The sequence below is a fragment of the Mercenaria mercenaria genome, chromosome 9 (genome assembly GCF_021730395.1).
Source record: "Mercenaria mercenaria strain notata chromosome 9, MADL_Memer_1, whole genome shotgun sequence".
NCBI classification, from domain to species: Eukaryota; Metazoa; Mollusca; class Bivalvia; order Venerida; family Veneridae; genus Mercenaria; species Mercenaria mercenaria.
In genome coordinates, this window is record NC_069369.1 from 6,539,072 (window position 1) to 6,560,444 (window position 21,373).

General features: G+C 34.5%; 2 protein-coding genes across 2 annotated transcripts in view; one reads left to right on the top strand and one right to left on the bottom strand.

Annotated features, from left to right (window-relative positions):
• Positions 1-11,852, bottom strand: part of LOC123546409 (protein FRA10AC1-like) — a 69,105-nt gene extending 57,253 nt beyond the window's left edge. The window contains exons 1-6 of the mRNA XM_053550753.1: positions 11,767-11,852; positions 10,415-10,476; positions 9,776-9,862; positions 9,167-9,212; positions 2,906-2,982; positions 1,581-1,664 (exon numbers count right to left, since the gene is read on the bottom strand). Coding sequence (XP_053406728.1) covers positions 1,581-1,664; positions 2,906-2,982; positions 9,167-9,212; positions 9,776-9,862; positions 10,415-10,476; positions 11,767-11,799 — 389 coding nt within the window. The 5' untranslated portion in view covers positions 11,800-11,852. The remainder of the gene's footprint in view (positions 1-1,580; positions 1,665-2,905; positions 2,983-9,166; positions 9,213-9,775; positions 9,863-10,414; positions 10,477-11,766) is intronic.
• A 108-nt stretch (positions 11,853-11,960) lies between these two features.
• On the top strand, positions 11,961-21,292 carry LOC123547706 (exosome complex component CSL4-like). Its single transcript, XM_045334969.2, has 7 exons — positions 11,961-12,072; positions 12,805-12,926; positions 15,145-15,216; positions 15,880-15,968; positions 17,193-17,226; positions 17,693-17,825; positions 21,126-21,292. The coding sequence occupies exons 1-7, from the start codon at positions 12,045-12,047 to the stop codon at positions 21,239-21,241; spliced, it is 594 nt and encodes a 197-aa protein (XP_045190904.1). The 5' UTR covers positions 11,961-12,044; the 3' UTR covers positions 21,242-21,292.
• Positions 21,293-21,373: the final 81 nt, after the last annotated feature.

Below are 21,373 nucleotides of genomic sequence, written 5' to 3' on the forward strand. Positions count from 1 at the left end.
AGGTAAAAAGTGAATGCTTTGCATGAGATACTAATTACATAGCCACCTAGGCCTACAATACAGTTTTAGCAGAATTTTGTCTCCATTTTTTTCAGATATCTTACACAGGATCATTTTTTTCAGCTCAAATAACTCTATTCTGAAATATTTTTTCAGACTGTGTACTTTGATACAGTTAACTACACATATATCTGAAATAGAAAGTGCCTACTTGAAGTTTGTATTTTTAGTTACAGTGCCTACTTCAAGTGTGTTTGTATAATGTAATGGTAAAAGGATAGAATTAAGTTTCTTCTTTGTTTGCCATTAATCATATACATCTCACATACATTTTTGAAGCTTGGACAATAATTTGAACAATTAAGGTAGAAAGTAAAACCATGATATATATCACATACAAAATATCAAGGCTCTAAGCTATTATGGATTTAGAGAAAATGATTTTCAAAGTTTCTTATATATAAGCCTATAGTAAGTACATGTCACACAGATTTTGACCTCAGGGCAATAATATGGACAATTATGGTAGAGTCAAGCCCTTATATCAGATGCCAAATATCAAAGCTCTAGCTATTATGGCTTCGGAGAAGAAGATTTTTAAAGTCTGATAACCTATTTTTAACCAAAGTGACCAATATGTTCAATTAAATGGAATCATTTGAGCACTTTTGAAAGAAGGCTACTCAGAGATCATTTGTGTAAAGTTTCATCAAAATCCATTCACTGATTTTGGAGGAAATGTTGTTTAAATAAATTGTTGAAGGTCACACAAGGACAATTTGTGTATAATTATTACAAAATCAGCTAGCAATTTCATACAAGAAGATTTTATATATTTCTGCTATATACATATAGGGAAAAGTGACCATGGCCCCAGTGGCAGCCATGTTTTATTGATGAAATCGGAATAATTTGAACAATCTTGGTAGAGAATCATACAAGGACAATCTGTGTAAAATTACTTAAAAATAGGGATAGCAGTTTCACACAAGAAGATTTTTGAAGTTTCCACTATATTCATGTAGGGAGAAGTGACCAAAAGCTTTTGTACAAATATCAATCAAGAAGAATATGACTAGAAGTACTTAGATGTTTTTTCTGTAATAACATCCCCTAACTGTAGTAAAGCAGACCCATTTTAACAAAATTTATATGAGACAAATCCGAGTTTGGAGAAAATCCATCAAGAATTTGTGTAAAGGCTTTCTCCTCAATTTCAACTCTGGTCTAAGTGCAGTCAAGCAGGTCTACTTGAATACTTGTGAAAGATCAATCCAAGGATGATACAGACCAACTCTGAGGAAAATCCATCAAAAAGCTAATGAAAAGAAAACTAAGAATTTTTTTAATCTATTTTTAGCTCTGGTGGCCCCTAAATGCAGTAATAATCATTTTAACACACTAATAGAGGTCTACACAAGGGTGCTTCTTACCAAGTTTAGTGAAATACATTTAGTGGTTCATGAGAAGAATAACTTTTGTTTAAAGTAATAAGCTCACAACAAATGATAAATGTGAGAAGACGGTCACACATTGACCATTATGTACCTTTGACTCAAGTTAGCTAAAAATAAACATACCAAGTTTCATCAGGATCATCATCCTCAGTCCACAGAAACTTGTGGTTTTCTCTGATCACATCCATATCAGTTTTGTCTTTTGATCTAAATGACAAACAGTTAAAATGCATTTTAAATACACAATAATAGTTTTCAAGAAAGCTTGTAAATAACGTAACAATTTAATACGATGAAGAAACTGCCTCCACATCTGTAGTAACAGCTTTGATCATTTCACAATTAATCTAAACAAGAGCTGTCACTAATGGTGACAAATGCCCCCGCAGCACCTTGACCTTTGACCTAGTGACCTTGACCTTTGACCTGGTGACCCCAGAGTCAATAGGGGTCCTGTACTCAATATGTACTATCAGCATGTGAAGTTTGAAGGTCCTGCGTGCAGTGGTTTGTGAGTAAAAAGCCTTCAAGCAAAAAGTTATGTGACCTTGACCTTTGACCTGGTGATCCCAAATCAGTTGGAGTCGTGTACTCTATAAGTACTATCAGCATGTGAAGTTTGAAGGTCCTGCGTGCAGTGGTTCGTGAGTAAAAAGCCTTCATGCAAAAAGTTATGTGACCTTGACCTTTGACCTGGTGATCCCAAATCAGTTGGAGTCGTGTACTCTATAAGTACTATCAGCATGTGAAGTTTGAAGGTCCTGGGTGCAGTGGTTCGCAAGTAAAGTGCTTTCAAGCAAAAAGTTAACATTGGCCCCTGTGACCTTGACCTCTGACCTGGTGACCCCAAAGTCAGTAGGGGTTGTGTACTCAATAAGTACTATCAGCATGTGAAGTTTAAAGGCCCTGGATGCAGTAGGTTGCAGGTAAAGTGCCTTCATGCAAAAATTTAACATTGGCCCCTGTGACCTTGACCTTTGACCTGGTGACCCCAAGTCAGTAGGGATCGGGTACTCAATAAGTGCTATCAGCAAGTGAAGTTTGAAGGTCCTGGGTGCAGTGGTTCACGAGTAAAGTGCCTCCATGCAAAAAGTTAACATTAGCCACTGTGACCTTGACCTTTGACCTGGAGACCCAAATGTCAGTAGGGGTCATGAACTCAATAAGTACTATCAGCATGTGAAGCTTGAAGGTCCTGGGTGCAGTCGTTCGCGAGTAAAATGCCTTCATGCAAAAGTTAACGTTGGCCTTCATGCAAAAAGAAATGATCATGAATTAATCAAAATGCAAATTAAATGAAGTGTAAAAATAACAGGATAAAATTTAATTTAATTCACAGTAACAGTTAAGTTCAAAAAACGAAAAAAAGAAAAAACATAATTACCTGACCATACTAGCCAGTCAGTACTAGACTGCAAAAACGTAAACACTTAAAGAATATTACTAACCTGTCTCGTTGGAAATCTGTTTTCTGACCACAGTAGTATGTCAGATAGTTATTTACGAGTAGCTTATGACGATCAAACTTAGCAAGGTTAAGGAGAAATGAGTTCATAGTTTTACAGCAGAAATCTAGTCCGACAAAGAAAGAGACTAACAAACATGAATATCTTGATGGAATTAGCATCTTACATGTATTAGATAAATGCATAAGATACAATCAATTGATGAAAAAAAATCATAAACATAAAAAAATTAAAAAATAACTATTAAAGAAAATGGGAAATCTGTCTTTATATTTCAAAATTTATTGCAATGATAAATATCCCTAACAAATCCACTGACCTACTATATAATATATTTAATTCATAGTGACCTTATTTTATGAAGATTCTTCTCAGTTCAGCAGATTTTATGAACTTTCTTCCAAATTCAGCTTATTTTGTTAAGTTTTCTCCCAATTTAGCATAATTTATATGTAATTTTCTTCCCAATTCAGCTTATGAAGTTTTTTTCTAAATTCAGCTCAATAAATGAAGCTTCTTCCCAATTTAGCATATTATATACAAAAAATTCCCAACTCATGATCAGCTTTATTTAAGAAGTTTCTTCCCAACTAACGGTAAGCTTATGTTATTAAGATTATTCCCAATTCAGTGTCTTTGATGTTCAGTTATTCCCAATTCAGTGTCTTTGATGTTCAGTTATTCCCAATTCAGTGTCTTTGATGTTCAGTTATTCTCAATTCAGTGTCTTTGATGTTCAGTATTCCCAATTCAGTGTCTTTGATGTTCAGTTATTCCCAATTCAGTGTCTTTGATGTTCAGTATTCCCAATTCAGTGTCTTTGATGTTCAGTATTCCCAATTCAGTGTCTGATGTTCAGTTATTCCCAATTCAGTGTCTTTGATGTTCAGTTATTTCCAATTCAGTATCTTTGATGTTCAGTATTCCCAATTCAGTGTCTTTGATGTTCAGTATTCCCAATTCAGTGTCTGATGTTCAGTTATTCCCAATTCAGTGTCTTTGATGTTCAGTTGAACTTCATTCGCTTGAACTCTATGGGACCAGCAAACTTTATTTTCGAGTTAAAATTACCAGTTATATTCTGAGTCACTGAACAATATACATCATATCTAGATGTTGCTGTGGCCTGACAATGAGTTGAGTTTGTTCTACTAATGCAATCTATCATATGAAGATTCTTCCCAATCAAGCATACCATATTTTTTTCCCAATTTTATAAAACCTAAATGTATTAAAAAGTTACACATTTGGTTACAGTTCTTAAGTCTGATAATATCTTGAGTCATTTTCATTTACTGATCTAAAGGGAGCTGTTGGAGGGCACGGATGTGCAGGCTGATCATGATCTACACTGGTCACAAAGGCAGAATCAATCATGTCCAGCAGGGTAAGGGATAATGGACATATCTTAATTTTGAAACAAGAAATTTGTATTGTGTAGATGCTTTCAATTTCATTGGTATTTCAATTTGTTTTAGCTTCCATGTTATACTGAAAGCAGAATCGTTCAGTGTGTAATGTTAAAATTTACTGAACCATTGATTATGTTGAATGTAAATAGCAACACATCCCATTATCTAAACCATAATAAACCTATCACACCTTAGTCAGGCTGAATGACTATATATCTGGTACCCACCACTGTGCTTAAGCTAAGTATGGAGTTTTTACCATTCTCTTCCGATGTGAGACATTAACAAGTGTAATTATCACAGTATTATGACAGAGCCATTGATTTGCAAAGAGGAATGGCTGTGAAATTGCAACTTTTCCCCTTATTTATTGGAAAATAGCCTAATAATCACACTACTGTTTACTTTTTGACAAGATTTTCTCTTGATTTCTCTTTAAACATGGCACCAAGTGCAAGAATTCCCTTAAATATACAAACATAAAGTTCAAACTGTATAATTATTTCAGTGTCCTAAAAATGAAAGAAGAAATCAACAATTTTTATCAATAAAGTCGGTATTTGCCAAAAATATATGACTTTTTAAAGTAGAAAATTTCAGGTTTTATTGAATTCAATCTAAAACAAGAGGGGCATGAAGGCCCTGTATCGCTCACCTGACCTATTGACCTAAAGATCATCAAGATTAACATTCTGACCAAGTTTCATTAAGATATGGTCATAAATGTGGCCTCTTAAGTGTTAACTGGCTTTTCCTTTGATTTGACCCTGTGACCTAATTTTTGACCCAACATGACCCAGATTCAAATCTGACCTAAAGATCATCAAGTTTAACATTCTGACTAAGTTTCATGAAGATACAGTCATAAATATGGCCTCTAGAGTGTTAACAAGCTTTTCCTTTGATTTGACCCCGTGACCTAATTTTTGATCCAACATGACCCAGATTCGAACTTGACCTAAAGATCATCAAGTTTAACATTCTGACTAAGTTTCATGAAGATACAGTCATAAATGTGGCCTCTAGAGTGTTAACAAGCCTTTCCTTTGATTTGACCTAGTGACCTAGTTTTTGATCCCAGCTGACCCAGATTTAAACCTGACCTAAAGATCATAAAGATTAACATTCTGACCAAGTTTCATTAAGATATGGTCATAAATGTGGCCTCTACAATGTTAACAAGCTTTTCCTTTGATTTGACAGGGTGACCTAGTTTTTGATCCTACATGACCCAGATTCAAAATGGACCTTAAGATTATCAATATTAACATTCTGACCAAGTTTCATGAAGATACAATCATAAATGCGGCCTCTACAGTGTTAACAAGCTTTTCCTTTGATTTGACCTGGTGACCTAGTTTTTGACCCCAGATGACCAAATATCAAACTCGTCCAAGACTTTATTAAGGATAACATTTTGACCTAGTTTTATTAAGACTGGGCCAAAATTGTGACCTCTAGAGTGTTAACAAGCTTTTCCTTTGATTTGACATGGTGACCTAGATTTTGACCCCAGGTGACCCAATATCGAACTCGTCCAAGATTTTATTAAGGGTAACATTCTGACTGTTTCATTAAGATTGGGCCAAAAATGTGACCTCTAGAGTGTTAACAAGCTTTTCCTTTGATTTTACCTGGTGACCTAGTTTTTGACCCCAGATGACCCAATATCGAAATTGTCCAAGATTTCATTGAGGGTAACATTCTGACCAAGTTTCATTAAGATTGGGCCAAAATTGTGACCTCTAGAGTGTTAACAAGTTTTTCCTTTGATTTGACCTGGTGACCTAGTTTTTGACCCCAGATGACCCAATATCGAACTCGTCCAAGATTTTATCAAGGGTAACATTCTGACTAAGTTTCATTAAGATTGGGCCAAAAATGTGAGTGTGAACAGTCAAATTGTTGACGACGACGGACGGACGGACGGACGACGGACACAGGGTGATCACTAAAGCTCACCTTTGAGCACTTAGTGCTCAGGTGAGCTAAAAACCCATTCTGACCAGGTTTCATGAAATTCAGGTTGAAAATATTCTAAGCCTCTCAGTTTTTTTTCTGCAATTCACCAAGACTTTATTAATCATGACAAAAATTATCACAACAAGTTGTTTAAGGTTTAGCAGTATATCACAAAACAACAGATTTTTTAGTAAATGAGCAGCATCTTGACACACAACTTATTTGTCCAATACATGTTTTACTGTTCTGTCCCACAGAGTTGGATACTTAAAATATTCTTAATGAGTTGTCCCCCTTTAAATAAGAATGCCATTTGTAAAGAAATAAATGTAAACAATTGTCAAAAACGATGTTTTACCTAGTTATGTAAAGTATAAACACTTGCACGATATTGCAAATGCATCAAAACGAAGACATGTAACAGCTTTTAAAAAATGGTGAGGTTTTAAAGCCGCTGAACTGTCCAGAAGTGTGGCCCTTCATGCAGTCCCTTTCCGGAATTCGATAAATATATCAGTAAACTGGCAATGGTTTTGTAGAATAATATAAATGTTTGATACGCTGTTAAATTTTCATGTAAAACACTGCTTTCTTTCTATGATTTGATGACGTTCAAACTTTTTTCTCCGAAACATGGACCTATACCTTAAATCAGGGAAAAAATACATGTGGCCTCTGGACTGTTAACCAGGATTTCTATGATATTTAGTCAGGGGTCACATCTGTACAAGATATTTTTGAATGTATTTCTTGCAAAATGATATAACTTCTGCAGATTACTGGTATATTTATATCATTTACTCATCACATGCTAAATCAATTCCTGTAAATTATTTTTCAGTCAAGATAGCCTCTTTGAGTTATTTTCGCCAGACTTCTACCACCACACTTGGAGTTCCAGGCTATGAACAAAAGTGTTCGAACAAAATTCAATGTATGCACATTTGAATTAGTGCTGCTTGGTACAACTATCAATTTTCTTATGCAATGGTCCAAAACAACTGTAAAACCTCTCTGTTTCAAAGAATCCATTTCAACCCTATCGTAATTACCTTAAATTTTCCTTTAAAGAAAACAATATTTTTAAAATAATAGTAAGGTACAACATTATTTCAGATGTTAATCAAAAACCTTTCATTCACAATATTGAAGTTCAAGTGGTCTGTAAACCACTAAAAAGCATTCTGGCAATTTCACTTTTAGCAATCATGAACTTAACATGTAGAAAACAAATATATTATATTTCACATGGTGAGAGGTATACCAGAAGATTAACAAGAGGAGCCACTTTCAGACACAGAAAGTTTATCACGTTAGGGCTCCTGGAAATTGGATGTTCTCCATGCATCGCAACATTTCCTTCATGTATCAGTTAAAAATGTTAACAATTCATTTTTTCCAATAATAATTTGATACTACATAGCAAAAACAACAAGCTGCCTGATGACAGCGCACTCAACTTCTTTAAAATTTGCCAGTAAAAACTTGATAAAAACTTTTACCAAAAAATTCCATGTTAAAAAGGGGCATAACTCTGTCACAATTCAAATCAGAGTTATGAGGATTGTTTCTCCTGGTGTAGACTTTGATAGTAAATAATTATTTTAAGTTTCACAACAGCTCTAAGTTATTTTCATACCTTTATTGTTTTGTATTAAAACCTGATCAACATAAACAGATATTTGCAAGTTGAAACTGGCCAATTAGAGCATTTGTTTAGTGCCTTTAAAAACTTGGATGATCCATAGTGTAGAACCATTCAGCTTCATAAATTACTGATTTATCTCCCTTTCCGCTAAAAAATGACAGTAGATGGAGATATGCCTCTTCCTCAGACTGCACTGCTGTTAAAATCATTTCACTTTACTCATTCAACAATACCATGTTTTCCTGCTGATATTTACTTATAGATATATCTTTTGCTGAAAAATTTCTGGGAATTTCATTCAACTATAAAATATAATTTAGCTATGCTTGAGTTAGTTTGATATCAATCCTTTTTCAAATATTGCAGGCCTGTCTCTCCCATGAAAATTTCATTTCAGTTGTATGGCTTTATTCAACAACTGCCAGCGTTGAAGTATTTTTAATACTTTGATTTTCTTCTATAGAAAACGAATATACAATTATTATTCTCTTATCACCAAACTTAAGTACCGTTACATGTACAGTAGATTTGTTATAAAATGGACCAATTTACTGACAAAAATGAAAATGCCATCATGTTATTCTTTTTTCACACGGCAAGTCACTTTCCTCAATATAAAATGTCTTGTCTTTTTTTTTTTTGGATATCTGCATTCATGCCAATACAATATTTTGTAAGTATATAAACAGTGCTTTAACTATGAGTTTCACATTTATGTCATAAAACTTGTAATAAATAGCCTGCAAATAAATATTTTAAATTTTCACAAATTCAATAGGCACAGAGGTTGCGTATATCCCATATAACCCAGTATCTTAATCCTCTGAGATATTACTTAGGCAAACATTCTTTCTAAGCACTGCAGCATGAAGATTGGGTCAAAACTGTGACCTCTAGAGTGTAAACAGTGAAATTGTTAAAGATGAATATTGCATGACGGATAAATGACAAAATAGGGCAAAATCTCAACACTTTGTGCTCAGGTGAGCTAAAATACCAGTAAGCAAACTAATTCAAAAGATGAGAATGTATATGAATAATGCAGGAACTTGCAGACATTTTACTTTCAACCTGAAGTAGTGACTGACATTCAAGACCTGCTTCCAGGTACTATCAGGGCTCTACAAAGTCTTGACAAGAAACCTTGAAGCTGTATTTTCTGACCTGTACTATCCTTAACAACTTGTAGACATGTTCAACCATATATATATAAAAGGATACTGCATTCATACTCACTATTCTGTGCCTCATTATACGCCCTTCCTCTCTGAAAAATGGCAGAAAAACTTATTATAGATTAAGCATAAACTTAGTGTAACAACAATAACAATATCCAGACAGGGTGGACACTCTCTGTTCCGGACTTTACTAATGCCTACAGTCTATCTAAAATTTGAGACTAGCGTTTCACTTGTCTGTCATTGAAATTGAATGTCACAAACTTAACTTAAAGTCAGGATTAATGAACATTACCATCATCATCTTACTCTCTCATTTGACAAAAAATGTTTAACATTTTGAATTACATAGCATACACTAAGAACTAACATAAATTATACTCAATATCATGTGCAAAAATAAATTGTCTTGCTAGCTCTGGATGTTTCTCTACAAAGACAGACGGTTTAATTCCTAATTCAACAAAATTCTCAGAAAACTCAGACCTCTCCAGAGAAGCAGCCTCTGTACAGTCTTTCCAGAGGTATCTGCTGAGTCTTGACAGATCGGCTGTATCAAATACAAGTTACATTGCTGAACAACTTGTATAATAAAAATAATTCTACCTAAAAAAAACATGAATATAGTACAATGTATCTGAAATAATTTTACTTGTCATATTCATCCTCCAGCTCCCTTTTGTGGCCCTTTTTTGACCTCTTCTTCTTTTCTTTCTTTGCAAGATCTTCATACTTCCTCCTGCAAAGATCATAGATAAAGGGAGACAACTTGTACTGTTTAGAAAGAAAGCTTTGTATGTAATTTATAGCTTAAGATACTTCAGTGCACCCGGTTTATATGCATATGAAAAAGCGGCATTTAGAGTTCTGGATGCCAGGACTACAACCATAGCAGTATCTGCTAACACACAAAATAGTTATACAGTGTAGTAATAACCACAGACGTTTCTGCCTGAAGTGGTAGGACAAATAAATCTCTGTGGCTAAATGCTTAATATTGCTGACTACCAATAGCCTGCCCCTCATCATAGTGAGTAGGAAATCACACCTGGAATTTGGGAGCCTTTATTTCAAAAAAGCTATACAGATGGGTCGTGAAAGGTCAGCAGTGTTACCAATGTGCCTTCCTGAGCTTGCATGTGCTTGGTTCCCTGAGGATTTCCTTAAGTTACTCAAATACCCAGGAAACTAAAAAGAAGTAAATTTATAAATAATTTCTTTGTTTAGTTCTAAACCAGAAGAGTACTAACTATTAACGACATGTTAAACATGTAACAATTGAAAAACAAACCTTTTTCTTTCTGCTTCACTGTCAAATTCAAACTCGGAATCATAACTTCCAGCTTGGTGGGCCTGTAAATATAAAATTATAGTGATGCTTTGTTTGTTTGTTTTGGGTTTAACACGTTTTTTAAACAGTGTTTCAGTTATGTAATGGCAGGAAGTTAACCTAACCAGTGTTCCTGGATTGTACCAGTACAAACCTGTTCTCCGCAAGTAACTGCCAACTTCCTCACAATGAATCAGAGGTGGAGGAAGAATGATTTCAGACACAATGTCTTTTAACAAGACAATCTCTTAATGCTATGTTGAACATGTCAAATTTGGGTTATATCAATACTATATATAAAATGAGCCCAATAATTCACAAAATTGTAAAATCGCGAGAAATTAGTAAGACTCAAAAGCATTTTCCTCAAAAGCAAGAGAGTTGAAAGGTATTTTATTGTAATGTATGTAAGAAACTAATCTATCACTGGTTGCAGGTACATTAGCTAAAAAATTTCAGCTCAGACATGTTTATACGCTGTTATGGATCTCTGATGGACATAACCATCAGAAAATAAAAACAGCGTCAATTAAGTTATGGTAGCCAGAACTACAGGTACATATAGTCCAACAAATTTGACGCAATCCTTGGAAATATTGAGAGAAGATTTTTCATATGGACAATCTCCCCACTCACGTCAAACACTCAAAGACCAAAATAATGGAAGCAATTTCTGATGAAATTTTCATCGCTGCCGACGCTTTACATGCTATAGGTTTAAAGCCGATTATAATTTCACAAATTGGTCATAAATCCAAATAAAACTTACATGTATCAAAAGGAGATTCAATTCCTCATTGATTTATGTAAAAATTATTAAATAATATGCAAAATTATGAATTTTCTGGTGATTTAAACCTATGTATGTACCAGTCAGGGGTGTAACTGTTTTATGTAACCTATTTCAGTTACTTTTTCAAGCATTTTATAACCTGTATTAGTTATAAAATATCAGGTAAGTTATTCAAGAAAAGTCTTTTTGCTGTTCTCACAAAGTGACCTTTAAAGTAAAATTAGTAGCAATCTGTGGTTAATCAAATTCTCTTTCAGTCTGGTCATGACCTGATAAGCATAATGGGATGTTAAGAGTTTTATAGCTTTAAACCTTTTGCGTAAACTTTATCAGCCTTGCGTAAAAAATGTTACTGCATAGCTGGAAAGATAAAAGTTCAAGGATTCAGGAAATAAGTAACAGAAAGAGCATTGAAACTCGAGGGTAAACGATTTGTACGAGGAGGCATAGCCCCCCCCCCCCCCCCCCCCCCTTCTGTTTTCAGCAGAGCTAAAAGTTGGGTTTTATCAATAAAACTTACTAGTCTTTTCGGATTAGAAAAACTGTCTGCCATTCTACTTTCACTTTGTTATGGACATGACCATTTTTCTGAGGGGTGCAAATGATAAATCGGCCTACCGGTTTTTGTGAAGGTAATTGTCTAAACATAACATAAGTTTCCGATCAGTATTCTGATTTGAAAAAGTGGTTCACAGTTTATTTCGACACCTCTACATTTTTTTTCTTATATATAATTTTAGTTGTTGTTTTGATACAGACACTAGGTTGGAGTAACCTATTAAATTGGAATATTCCAAGATGTCTGCGCCCATGATTTGTGTTCCAGGTATAAATTTTTGATATTTTTGTTAGAAACCTACTGTTTTGAGGACATGAAATACAAGATAATTTCACAAAATGGAAGGCAAATTATTAATGTTTTATTTTCCTACATTGTTCACGTTGTATTAAGTTAAAACATGTATGTGTTTTCGCGACACAGACTAAATTACTATTGATATACCAGATTTATATAGCGCCCTTTTCATGACAAACATGTTCAAAGGCGGTTTATCACTCAGGTCGCCAAAATTTATCCTCTACTCAAGAGTATCCCAGAAATTTCCAGTGCCTGGAATGGGATTCGAACTGTGGATCTGTCAAACGTGTTTAACCACCAGACCATCGGGCACCTTAAATCATATGTAGGACCATATAACATTATTCCTGGATCTCACTTTTCACATGTGTCAAGAATAAACATTTTTTCTTCACATTTCCAGTTGTAGCGTGTTTGTCGAATATAATTTGGGGGCAAAGATACAAGTGTAGGCCCACTTCTACAATCATAGAAATCGACCTCTACCCAACCCGAATAGGGCTGTCTAGATGTTCGCTAATCAATATTCACATCCATGCAGGCAAATCATGGTCTGCACTGTTAACTATTCAGTCAGTAAATTTTCATTGAACACCCCTTCAAATTATAAATGGTAATGCCCAAATTAAATGATGGACCAGTCCATTTTAGAAATTTAGCAGGCTAAAGGTTAAGTGTGTCTTCTGATTGCATTTTCAGGGCAACGTTTATGCAGAGAAGAAGACAAACTGAAAGCAGGCAGAGGTACATACACAAGGAACAGCTTTATTTACTCATCACTTGCTGGTCCATTGACAACTACAAAAAATGATAACGGTGTTGTAAGTTACATCTTTTTTTAAGATAAAATTAATCACAGCTAAACTTATTACAGTATTGTAAAAGGCACAATTCTCCAGATGTACATTTCATTTTGTACACTGAACCACTTTAAAAATGCAACACTTTTATTATTTGTCGTACTAGGTATGGCATAAGAGCTATCTGTTCTACACTAAGGTGATACTGCATGACTAACCCTTAGACTGCTGGCTGCAAGTGATTCTGCCTTTGCGACCAGTGCAGACCAAGATCAGCCTGCACATCCATGGTCTGCATGGTCTGTACTGTTCGCCATTCAGTCAATAACTTTTTGGTATGGGCAGCACCCCTTTTAACAATTAATGGTACTGTCCAAATTGAAAGATGGACACGTTCATTATAGAAATTTAGCAGGGTAAGGGCTAATGTAGTTGTCAGGCCAAGTTACCTATCATCACTACATGTACGTACTATGACTGTATCAGAATTTGCCAGTAAATACCAGTTTTTGCTGCTGGTGTTTCAAACAAATGCTGACATTTTGCAAACCCAGGACTACAGTAGTGTTCTTTTACAAATAAACTCAACTCACTTCGTTTTACTTTTTTATTTAACAATTTCTGACAAATGTAGAAATTATGGAGGCATGACAGGTTAGATAATAGACTACTGAACAAGTTGAACAATGTGTCAGTCTTATTGAAACATTGATATTGTTTTGTTTGTTTGATTTGGGTTTAACGCCGTTTTTCAACAGTATTTCAGTCATGTAACGGCGGGCAGTTAACCTAACCAGTGTTCCTGGATTCTGTACCAGTACAAACCTGTTCTCCGCAAGTAACTGCCAACTTCCCCACATGTATCAGAGGTGGAGGACTAATGATTTCAGACACAATGTTGTTTATCAAATAGTCACGGAGAACATACGCCCCGCCCGAGGATCGAACTCGCGACCCTGCGATCCGTAGACCAACGCTCTACCTACTGAGCTAAGCGGGCGGGTTACATTGATATTGTAATTATAAGTTACTTCTATTATATTGCTAACAACAATACAAACTGATATGATTTAAAACAATGGTAAGAAAGTGTTATGTACGAGAATGGGGGTACAAATTGATCATTTAATTTTAACTAAAATAAATACGTTACAGTGTAAGGGACTTGAAAACTGTGTATGATGTACATATAACTCTTACGCAGCTTACATTTGAATATAGCACAGTCTGGACATAATTATAAATGTGTTTCATTGCCCAAAGATTATCTTTCATTGCTGCCATTTTTATACGTCCGTCTCTGAAAGAGCAGGGCATATTATGTGAACACCTGTGGCGGGTGGGCGGTCGGCATCCAAAAGCATGTCCGCTATGTCGTACAGTTTTCAGCCGACCTTCACCGATCTTGGTGACAATGTTTGTTGGCATAATATCTCGGCCAAGTTCGATAACCAGCCAAATCGCCCTTGGCACTCTTTGATTATGGGCCTTGAATTACTCAAAATCTCCAAATTTAGCCTTGTCCGCCCTCTAAGTCCAACAGTTTTTATCTGATCTTCACCGAACTTGGTGACAATGTTTGTGGGCATAATATCATGGCCAAGATCGAAAACCAGCAAAATCGCCCCATGCACTCTTGGATTATGGCCCTTGAATTACTCGAAAAACTGTGAATTTAGCCTTGTCCACTCTCTGAGTTGAACAGTTTTCATCCGATCTTCCCAAAACTTGCACTAATGTTTGTGGGCATAATATCTTGGCCAAGTTTGATAACCAGCCAAATCGCCGCAGGAACTCTTGGATTATGGCCCTTGAATTATTTAAAATCTGCAAATTTAGCCTTGTCTGCTCTCTAAGTCTAACAGTTTTCATCTGATCTTCACCAAACTTGGTGACAATGTTTAGTGGGCATAATATCTCGGCCAAGTTCGATAACCAGGAAAATCGCCCCAGGCACTCTTGGATTATGGCCCTTGAATTAGGCCAAATTTGATGACGGGCGTATTTTGTGACAGTCTGGCACTCTTATTATGGGCATAATTACATTTTCAAATTTTTCAACAGAAAATATACTTTAAATTTAAGGGGAAAAGACTCACAACTGCATAAGATTTTGCTATCTGATAAAAATTGTTTATTTTGTTTTATAAATCTGTCGCTTATGAAAGATTGTTGGGTAATTCCTGTGATGTATACAGTCCACTGTTGTAGGTTCTATCATTCTAGTGTTTTATTGTAGACCTTGGTTGAAGTTATCAGGAATGCAGAAGAAAATGTTGTACCAACCGTGGATGCACTTGTCTCGGCTAGGGTAACCACTACACTTTTATTGAATAGATTTTGTAGTAAGATACCTTTAGATAAATCTGGTTACATCTGTCTGTTTCAAGTAATTCATTTAATGAGTATTTTATTGAATGGGAAAGAAATTTTTGTTTTTTAGAGTTATATGTATGAGGTGTTGTAATAATGATTTATACTGTAAGTAGAATTGTACCACTGCCAAGTTCCAGTTGTCTGACATAAACACAAGAACTTTATCCCTCTTGTCACAATTTTGGCTCAAGTTTTTCATCAGATGAAATTTATACAGCTTATACAGTTGATGGATATTGAAATTGTGCAATAATTGAAATGTTTTTACACCTCAGAAAGCTTTAGGCAAAATGAGGCTTGAAGAAATACATGTTTCACCACTAGATGACCAAGAAGTCTTCTGAACTGCTTTTCAATTAAAAACAAAACAAATCGTGTTGATTAAAACAAAGACAGAAATAGTATTTTTAAAGATTCTGAGATCTGATATTATCTATGATCTAAAATGGTTGAACTGTAATAACTTATTGGATATATCCTGTAAGGATTAATATCTGATACATCACAATCATTAAGTTTGAGCATGGTAGCATTTCAGACGACAAGCTATATACAACTGTGCCACTACCATGACTGTATAATATAATTGTAATTATAGGTGACCAATGTGAACCCCAGGTTCTGCAAGTGTGCCATTATTAAAGTCGGAAGAACAGCCTTAAAAGATTCTTTTAGAGGGATGATACGGTAAGTTTTAAAATGGATAAAATGGTGTAAACTTTCAATGAAGCTGTAGAAAATTGACAAAATAGTTTAACCAGCATGTTGTTAGAGGAACATGTCATGAACCTCTAGGTTTCTCTTCTCCATATTGATCTATCTTTGTTGGTTGGTCTTCTGTGTCTAAAGTGTGTCTGCTTTGCTATTTGACATTGTTCTGCTTACACTGTTTTAAGTGATTCTGATTCTGATTTGCTGTCAAGAAGTGGTGCGGTCTTGAGTGTTTTCCTTTCTGTATAAAGTGGTTGTGCTTTTGTGTCTCAAAGTTGTTCTGCTTATGTCATTTAAAGTGATTCTGCTTCGCTGTCTGAAGTGGTTCATCTTTACTGTCTTATGTGGTAAGTACATATAAACCCACCCGCGTAGCTCAATAGGGAGAGCATCGATCTACGGATCATAGGATCATGAGTTTCATCCTCACGCAGGCTGTATGTTTGATTTGATAAAAGACATTGTGTCTGAAATCATTTGTCCTCCACCTCTGATAATTCATGTGGGGAAGTTGGCAGTTACTTGCAGAGAACAGGTTTATACTTGTACAGAATCCAGGAACACTGGTTAGGTTAACTGCCTGTCATTACATAACTGAAATCCTTTCAAACGTGGTTCTGCTTTGCTCTCTGAAGTGGTTCTGCTTTTGTGTCTAAAGTGGTTCTGCTTATGACATTTAACAGAGTTCTGCTTTTCTGTCTTAAGTGGTTCTTCTTTGCTGTTGAAAATTGTTCTGCTTATGCCATCCAAATTGATTTTTCTTTGCTTAAAATAGTTTTGAAAAAGAATAATATGTATTAAAGACACTTCTATGTATATGTTATTGTTTTTTTTTAAATTCTGTTTGATAAAGTATTTTGATAATTTATTATCAAAATAACTTGAATGATTTATACAAAAATGCACAATTTGTTCTATCACTATAAAGTGTTCTAAGCTATAATTTTGCAGGTTGTATCTGGCTATAGGAAAATCATTTTGAGAACCCTAGTACAAACTTGTTTAATTGATATTTCTTCATCTTAACTTTATCATTGCAAAACTGAATGTTGATCTGCAATGTACCTTTATTAATAGGCAAACCATTTGTCATGCTTTTAAAGCAGTATGTGAAAAGCATAATGTATTTGACTCGCTTTATCAGAAAAAGATTTGTATTTTTACAAAAATGTTGTTTTTCTTTAAATGATCATATTTCAGGAAGGAAGATGTCAGGGCCACAGAAAAAGATAAGGTTTAATTTACATTTAATTGCTTACTTGTTCTATATTTGACAGAGTACATTACATTTCTTAAGCCTGTTTTTCTTTTATATCTGTGGCTACAAGACTTACAGTTTATCTTGATAGACTGAAGTCTTGACAAGGCTAATGTTCTCAAAGACAGAACATGATCTGTATGAGGTGATTGTACCCCACTAGGATCATTAAGGAGAATTTTGTTATCTATTTATGGAGGACAAGTAATCAAAGAACAGAATGTATTAATTGTTACATTTTTAAGTAAAATATAATTGTTTTGAAATAAACTGATATCAAATTTACAAATGTTTTATCAGTCATCGATATACTTGTATATATATGAACTATATGCTCTCCAAAATCTTAATAACTGCTTTATATTGAGAGAGCTTACAGAATGATGGTTTACCTGACATGTAAAAAGTTTGCAAGAAATCAGTCAGTTTGTTTACTTGACAGGTTGAGATGTATAAATGTTTTCGGCCAGGTGATATTGTGATTGCTAGAGTGATCTCCCTTGGTGACTCTCAGTCTTATCTTCTTACCACAGCAGAAAATGAACTTGGAGTTGTCATAGCAACCAGTGAAGCAGGTCAGTTTATAATTATGATTTATTTGTTACTCATCAGGGGTCTCAAATGCTGAATATGACTTGGGACATTAGCAGTGTTGTTAGTTTTAGTCTTCCTAAGTTATGTTTGGTACCATATTTATCCTGAACCAACAATATTCCGACATTAGAAACATAAATCATGTCACAAATAAATGGCAACAAGTGTGTTAATTGATAAAGCTTGGGACATTATGGTCCTTGTAAAGACCAAACACATATAACAAAATGTTGAAATACAGTCGAAACTCGGTTTTTAAGTCACGCTTCCTTTTTGTACCACGTTTCCCTCCCAAAGGATTAATAGCATTTCGATCTGACATTTTGAATGAATGATGCTTTCACCCAAGAAGTTATTTTTATACAGTCTCACCGCGATTACCTCTAATTTATCCTAAAGATCCCAACTGGTCAAACTTATTAATTCACTAGTTTTAATAAAATGCAATTTTCATAACGTCTCAAATACAAATGACTGCTGATTAAATAAATCTAAAAGAATTTTTTTACATCAAACAATTACCATTATGGCACATGCAAACAAGTATGACATTCAACATATGTGTAATAGAGTTCCGCTTAAGGGGGCGTGAGAGGTGTTACACATTTCATTACCTCTCATGAACAGACTCAATCAAACCGAATCTGCTATTATTCTTCTTGGTTGCATTCTTTGCTTCCAAAGGATCTTTTTACAGATTTTAATTTATCATCTCACTTTGATAATCGCCGCAGCTTTGATATGTCGGCATCACAGCTTTCTGCTTAGGCAATTTACATGGACATGTGTTAAAAACCAACCACATTCACAATGAAATGTGTAAAATTTTATTGCATATTTTTCTCACTTTGACTTACCGAGTTCACAATGCACTTGAATTTTATTGGTGGGACTGAAAATCCCTTTCGACACATCCAGAGTCTCGGTAAGTCAAATTTTGACGTAACCGAAGTTGAATTTCATATATAAAGAAGGAAATTTGACGGGACTTGAAAATTTCTTCGACCTAAGCAGAATTTCGAGATAAGCGAGTTTGAGATACCGAGTTTCGACTTTGTTTTTAAATAAATCCTTAAAATTTGCTTTAAAAATTTGAGAAAGTATCTATAGACCTGTGTACTAGTATTTTATTTCAGCATATTGTAGAAAATGTTTATACCACTGTAAGAAATTTTATTGAAATCTGTATGCGAAAATATTTGTCACCAAAATTATGATTTTGAACTCTTAATTTAAACTGGAACAACTGATACGGGGACTGGAAACAGGCATTTATCTTATCTGATGCTGTCGTCCAATCGAAGCGTATGCCGTAGGTTATTCTGCTATTACTCAAACACTTACGCCTTACAGTTTAACTCGTCCTTTCAGTGAAAATCTGGGAAAGCATTTGTTGAATTTTTTGTTGAAAACAAAAGTTCTGCCATGAAATTATTGCCTGCATCTGTTTTTAAATGGAAAATATCTACATTTATGTTACTTTTCGCCCTGTGAAAATGGCAAAATCTAGACTTGTCTTACCCAGAGAGAAAGATGTCGTTTTTTACATGATATTTGCCTTGTTGATTCAGAGTATTTAGAATAAAAAAATTAGGACATATTTTAATGAAAATAGCAAGTCAAAACTGTAAACTGTTGCCTGAAAATATTTGTTTATGATATTGCTCTGTTCTTCACCATTTAAAAGCGTGTTAAACCTAGATGATTTTCTGCAGTTTTATCTAAAAGTTCGGAATACTAAATGTAACTTCGTTGTCGGCCTTTTTTAAAAAAAATATTGTTATTTTAATTTAAATACATTGTATTTTTCACACATCAGTTTTAAGATTAAATTTATTAAACTAATTTTTGGAGTTTAAACAACAATTTCGTTTGAAACATTCCCTACGTTCAAGAAGAATATTTGTTTCTGTATGCAGAAATCTGACATTATAAACAATAATTATAATTATGGCTCTACAAGATTAAGCAAAGTGTCAGCTTTCTGTTATTTTCCATTTTTTTATTCAAATCCAACAAAAATCGGCCCTTTGATAAACCTTTGAAGTTACGTGGTAAAATATTTCTTCAGGGAAGTGAGCTCGAGTTAATTCATAATAATTAAGCATATCACCACATGCAGTCGCATGCTGTTTTTGCTTCAGAATCCCTTTAGATCAATCTCTGATCATCTAATTATCGCCACTTAACATGTGACTGGTAAACCCTTTGAACAATAAGTGTTATAGCTCCATGATTAACATGAGGTAATATGCTAATTACGCGCTAATCGATAGTGGCGAAAACAAAATATCGATCGCTAACGACTGGTCGATATTTACAGGTATGGACGACAGCATAGTACAGATAAATGTATTGATTTATACGGAGTTTCTACTCCCCGTATTAGACCTTCCTGATTTAAAACACCTTGCCCTAAGTGTAGTTAAATCTCCAATTAGTGTGTCAAAAGATGAAGTGCCAAATCCTTTCACCTTGATTTGCCAGACATAACTTATATAAAATTATGTTATATAAAGATATATCCAGAAGTTTTGAAAAAGTTGATGATTTGCTAAAGACATATCAATAGATATTTGGTTCTTTTCCTAGTTTCATGGTGGGGTATTATCAGTTAAATTTGCAGACGGGGTCTCGGTAGAGTATTTAAAGAACGTGATTTCAGATCACTCACCTCTCACTGATGTGAGTTCTAAACATTGCTTTTGGCATAGAAGCTTCATGGGAGGAAGTCATCCAGCTGGCTTACTGAAGGTGTTTGATATTACCAGTGTGCCTGCCAGTGTCAGAAACAGTGCTCAGTGCTGCAGTTTTGGTCTTCCTCCACCATCAAATACTGGAGTTCTTTTAGGACCTTAATTGTGTTAATGTCACTTTAAACCCAACAAAAACAAAAACAAAAATATGTATAAGCCAAGTCAGTACTTGTTTGAAGTCCACATGTGTGTGATTGAATATTGTCACATATCCAATATGGCTGTACCAAGGTTACCATTCTTGTAACTACAACAGTTTTGTCAATTAAGTTTTGTGATATTTAATATACAAAAATGTATTTAAAAGGGTTTAATTTGTTTTTAAATTGCTTTTTAAAACAAAACCCATATGGAAAGTAGAAAGTAGACCTTCATTTTTTTGAAACCTTTATATGTGATTAATTAACTTAGATTACTGTTGCAGCAAAATAAAAATGGTAATGTGTAACTTTTTAAAATCAACATACCACATTCTCATAGATCTTGTATGCAGTATCTGGCAATTACTAGAAAAAAAATTTTCAGGAGCAAGCCTTGTACCAGTCAGCTGGAACAAGATGAGATGCCCTAAAACACTCACTGAGGAATACAGAAAAGTTGCCAAAGTTCAACCACAGTATATTGAATATTCTGGAACGTGATCGTTTTATGTATTTTGTTTTTCATTTGTATATAAAATTCCATCAGTACCATCTGTTGTTTGTGATTCTGTTCTTCTTGTTGCACCCTCTCATACTCAGTTAAGTGTATCTGTTGTTGTTTGTCTTGTTTCT

Coding starts and splice junctions, on each gene's coding strand:
- LOC123547706 (XM_045334969.2), top strand. CDS start 12,045: ATGTCTGCGCCCATGATTTGTGTTCCAG. Junction 12,073..12,804: donor GCCCATGATTTGTGTTCCAG/GTATAAATTTTT, acceptor TTGCATTTTCAG/GGCAACGTTTATGCAGAGAA. Junction 15,217..15,879: donor ATGCACTTGTCTCGGCTAGG/GTAACCACTACA, acceptor TTGTAATTATAG/GTGACCAATGTGAACCCCAG.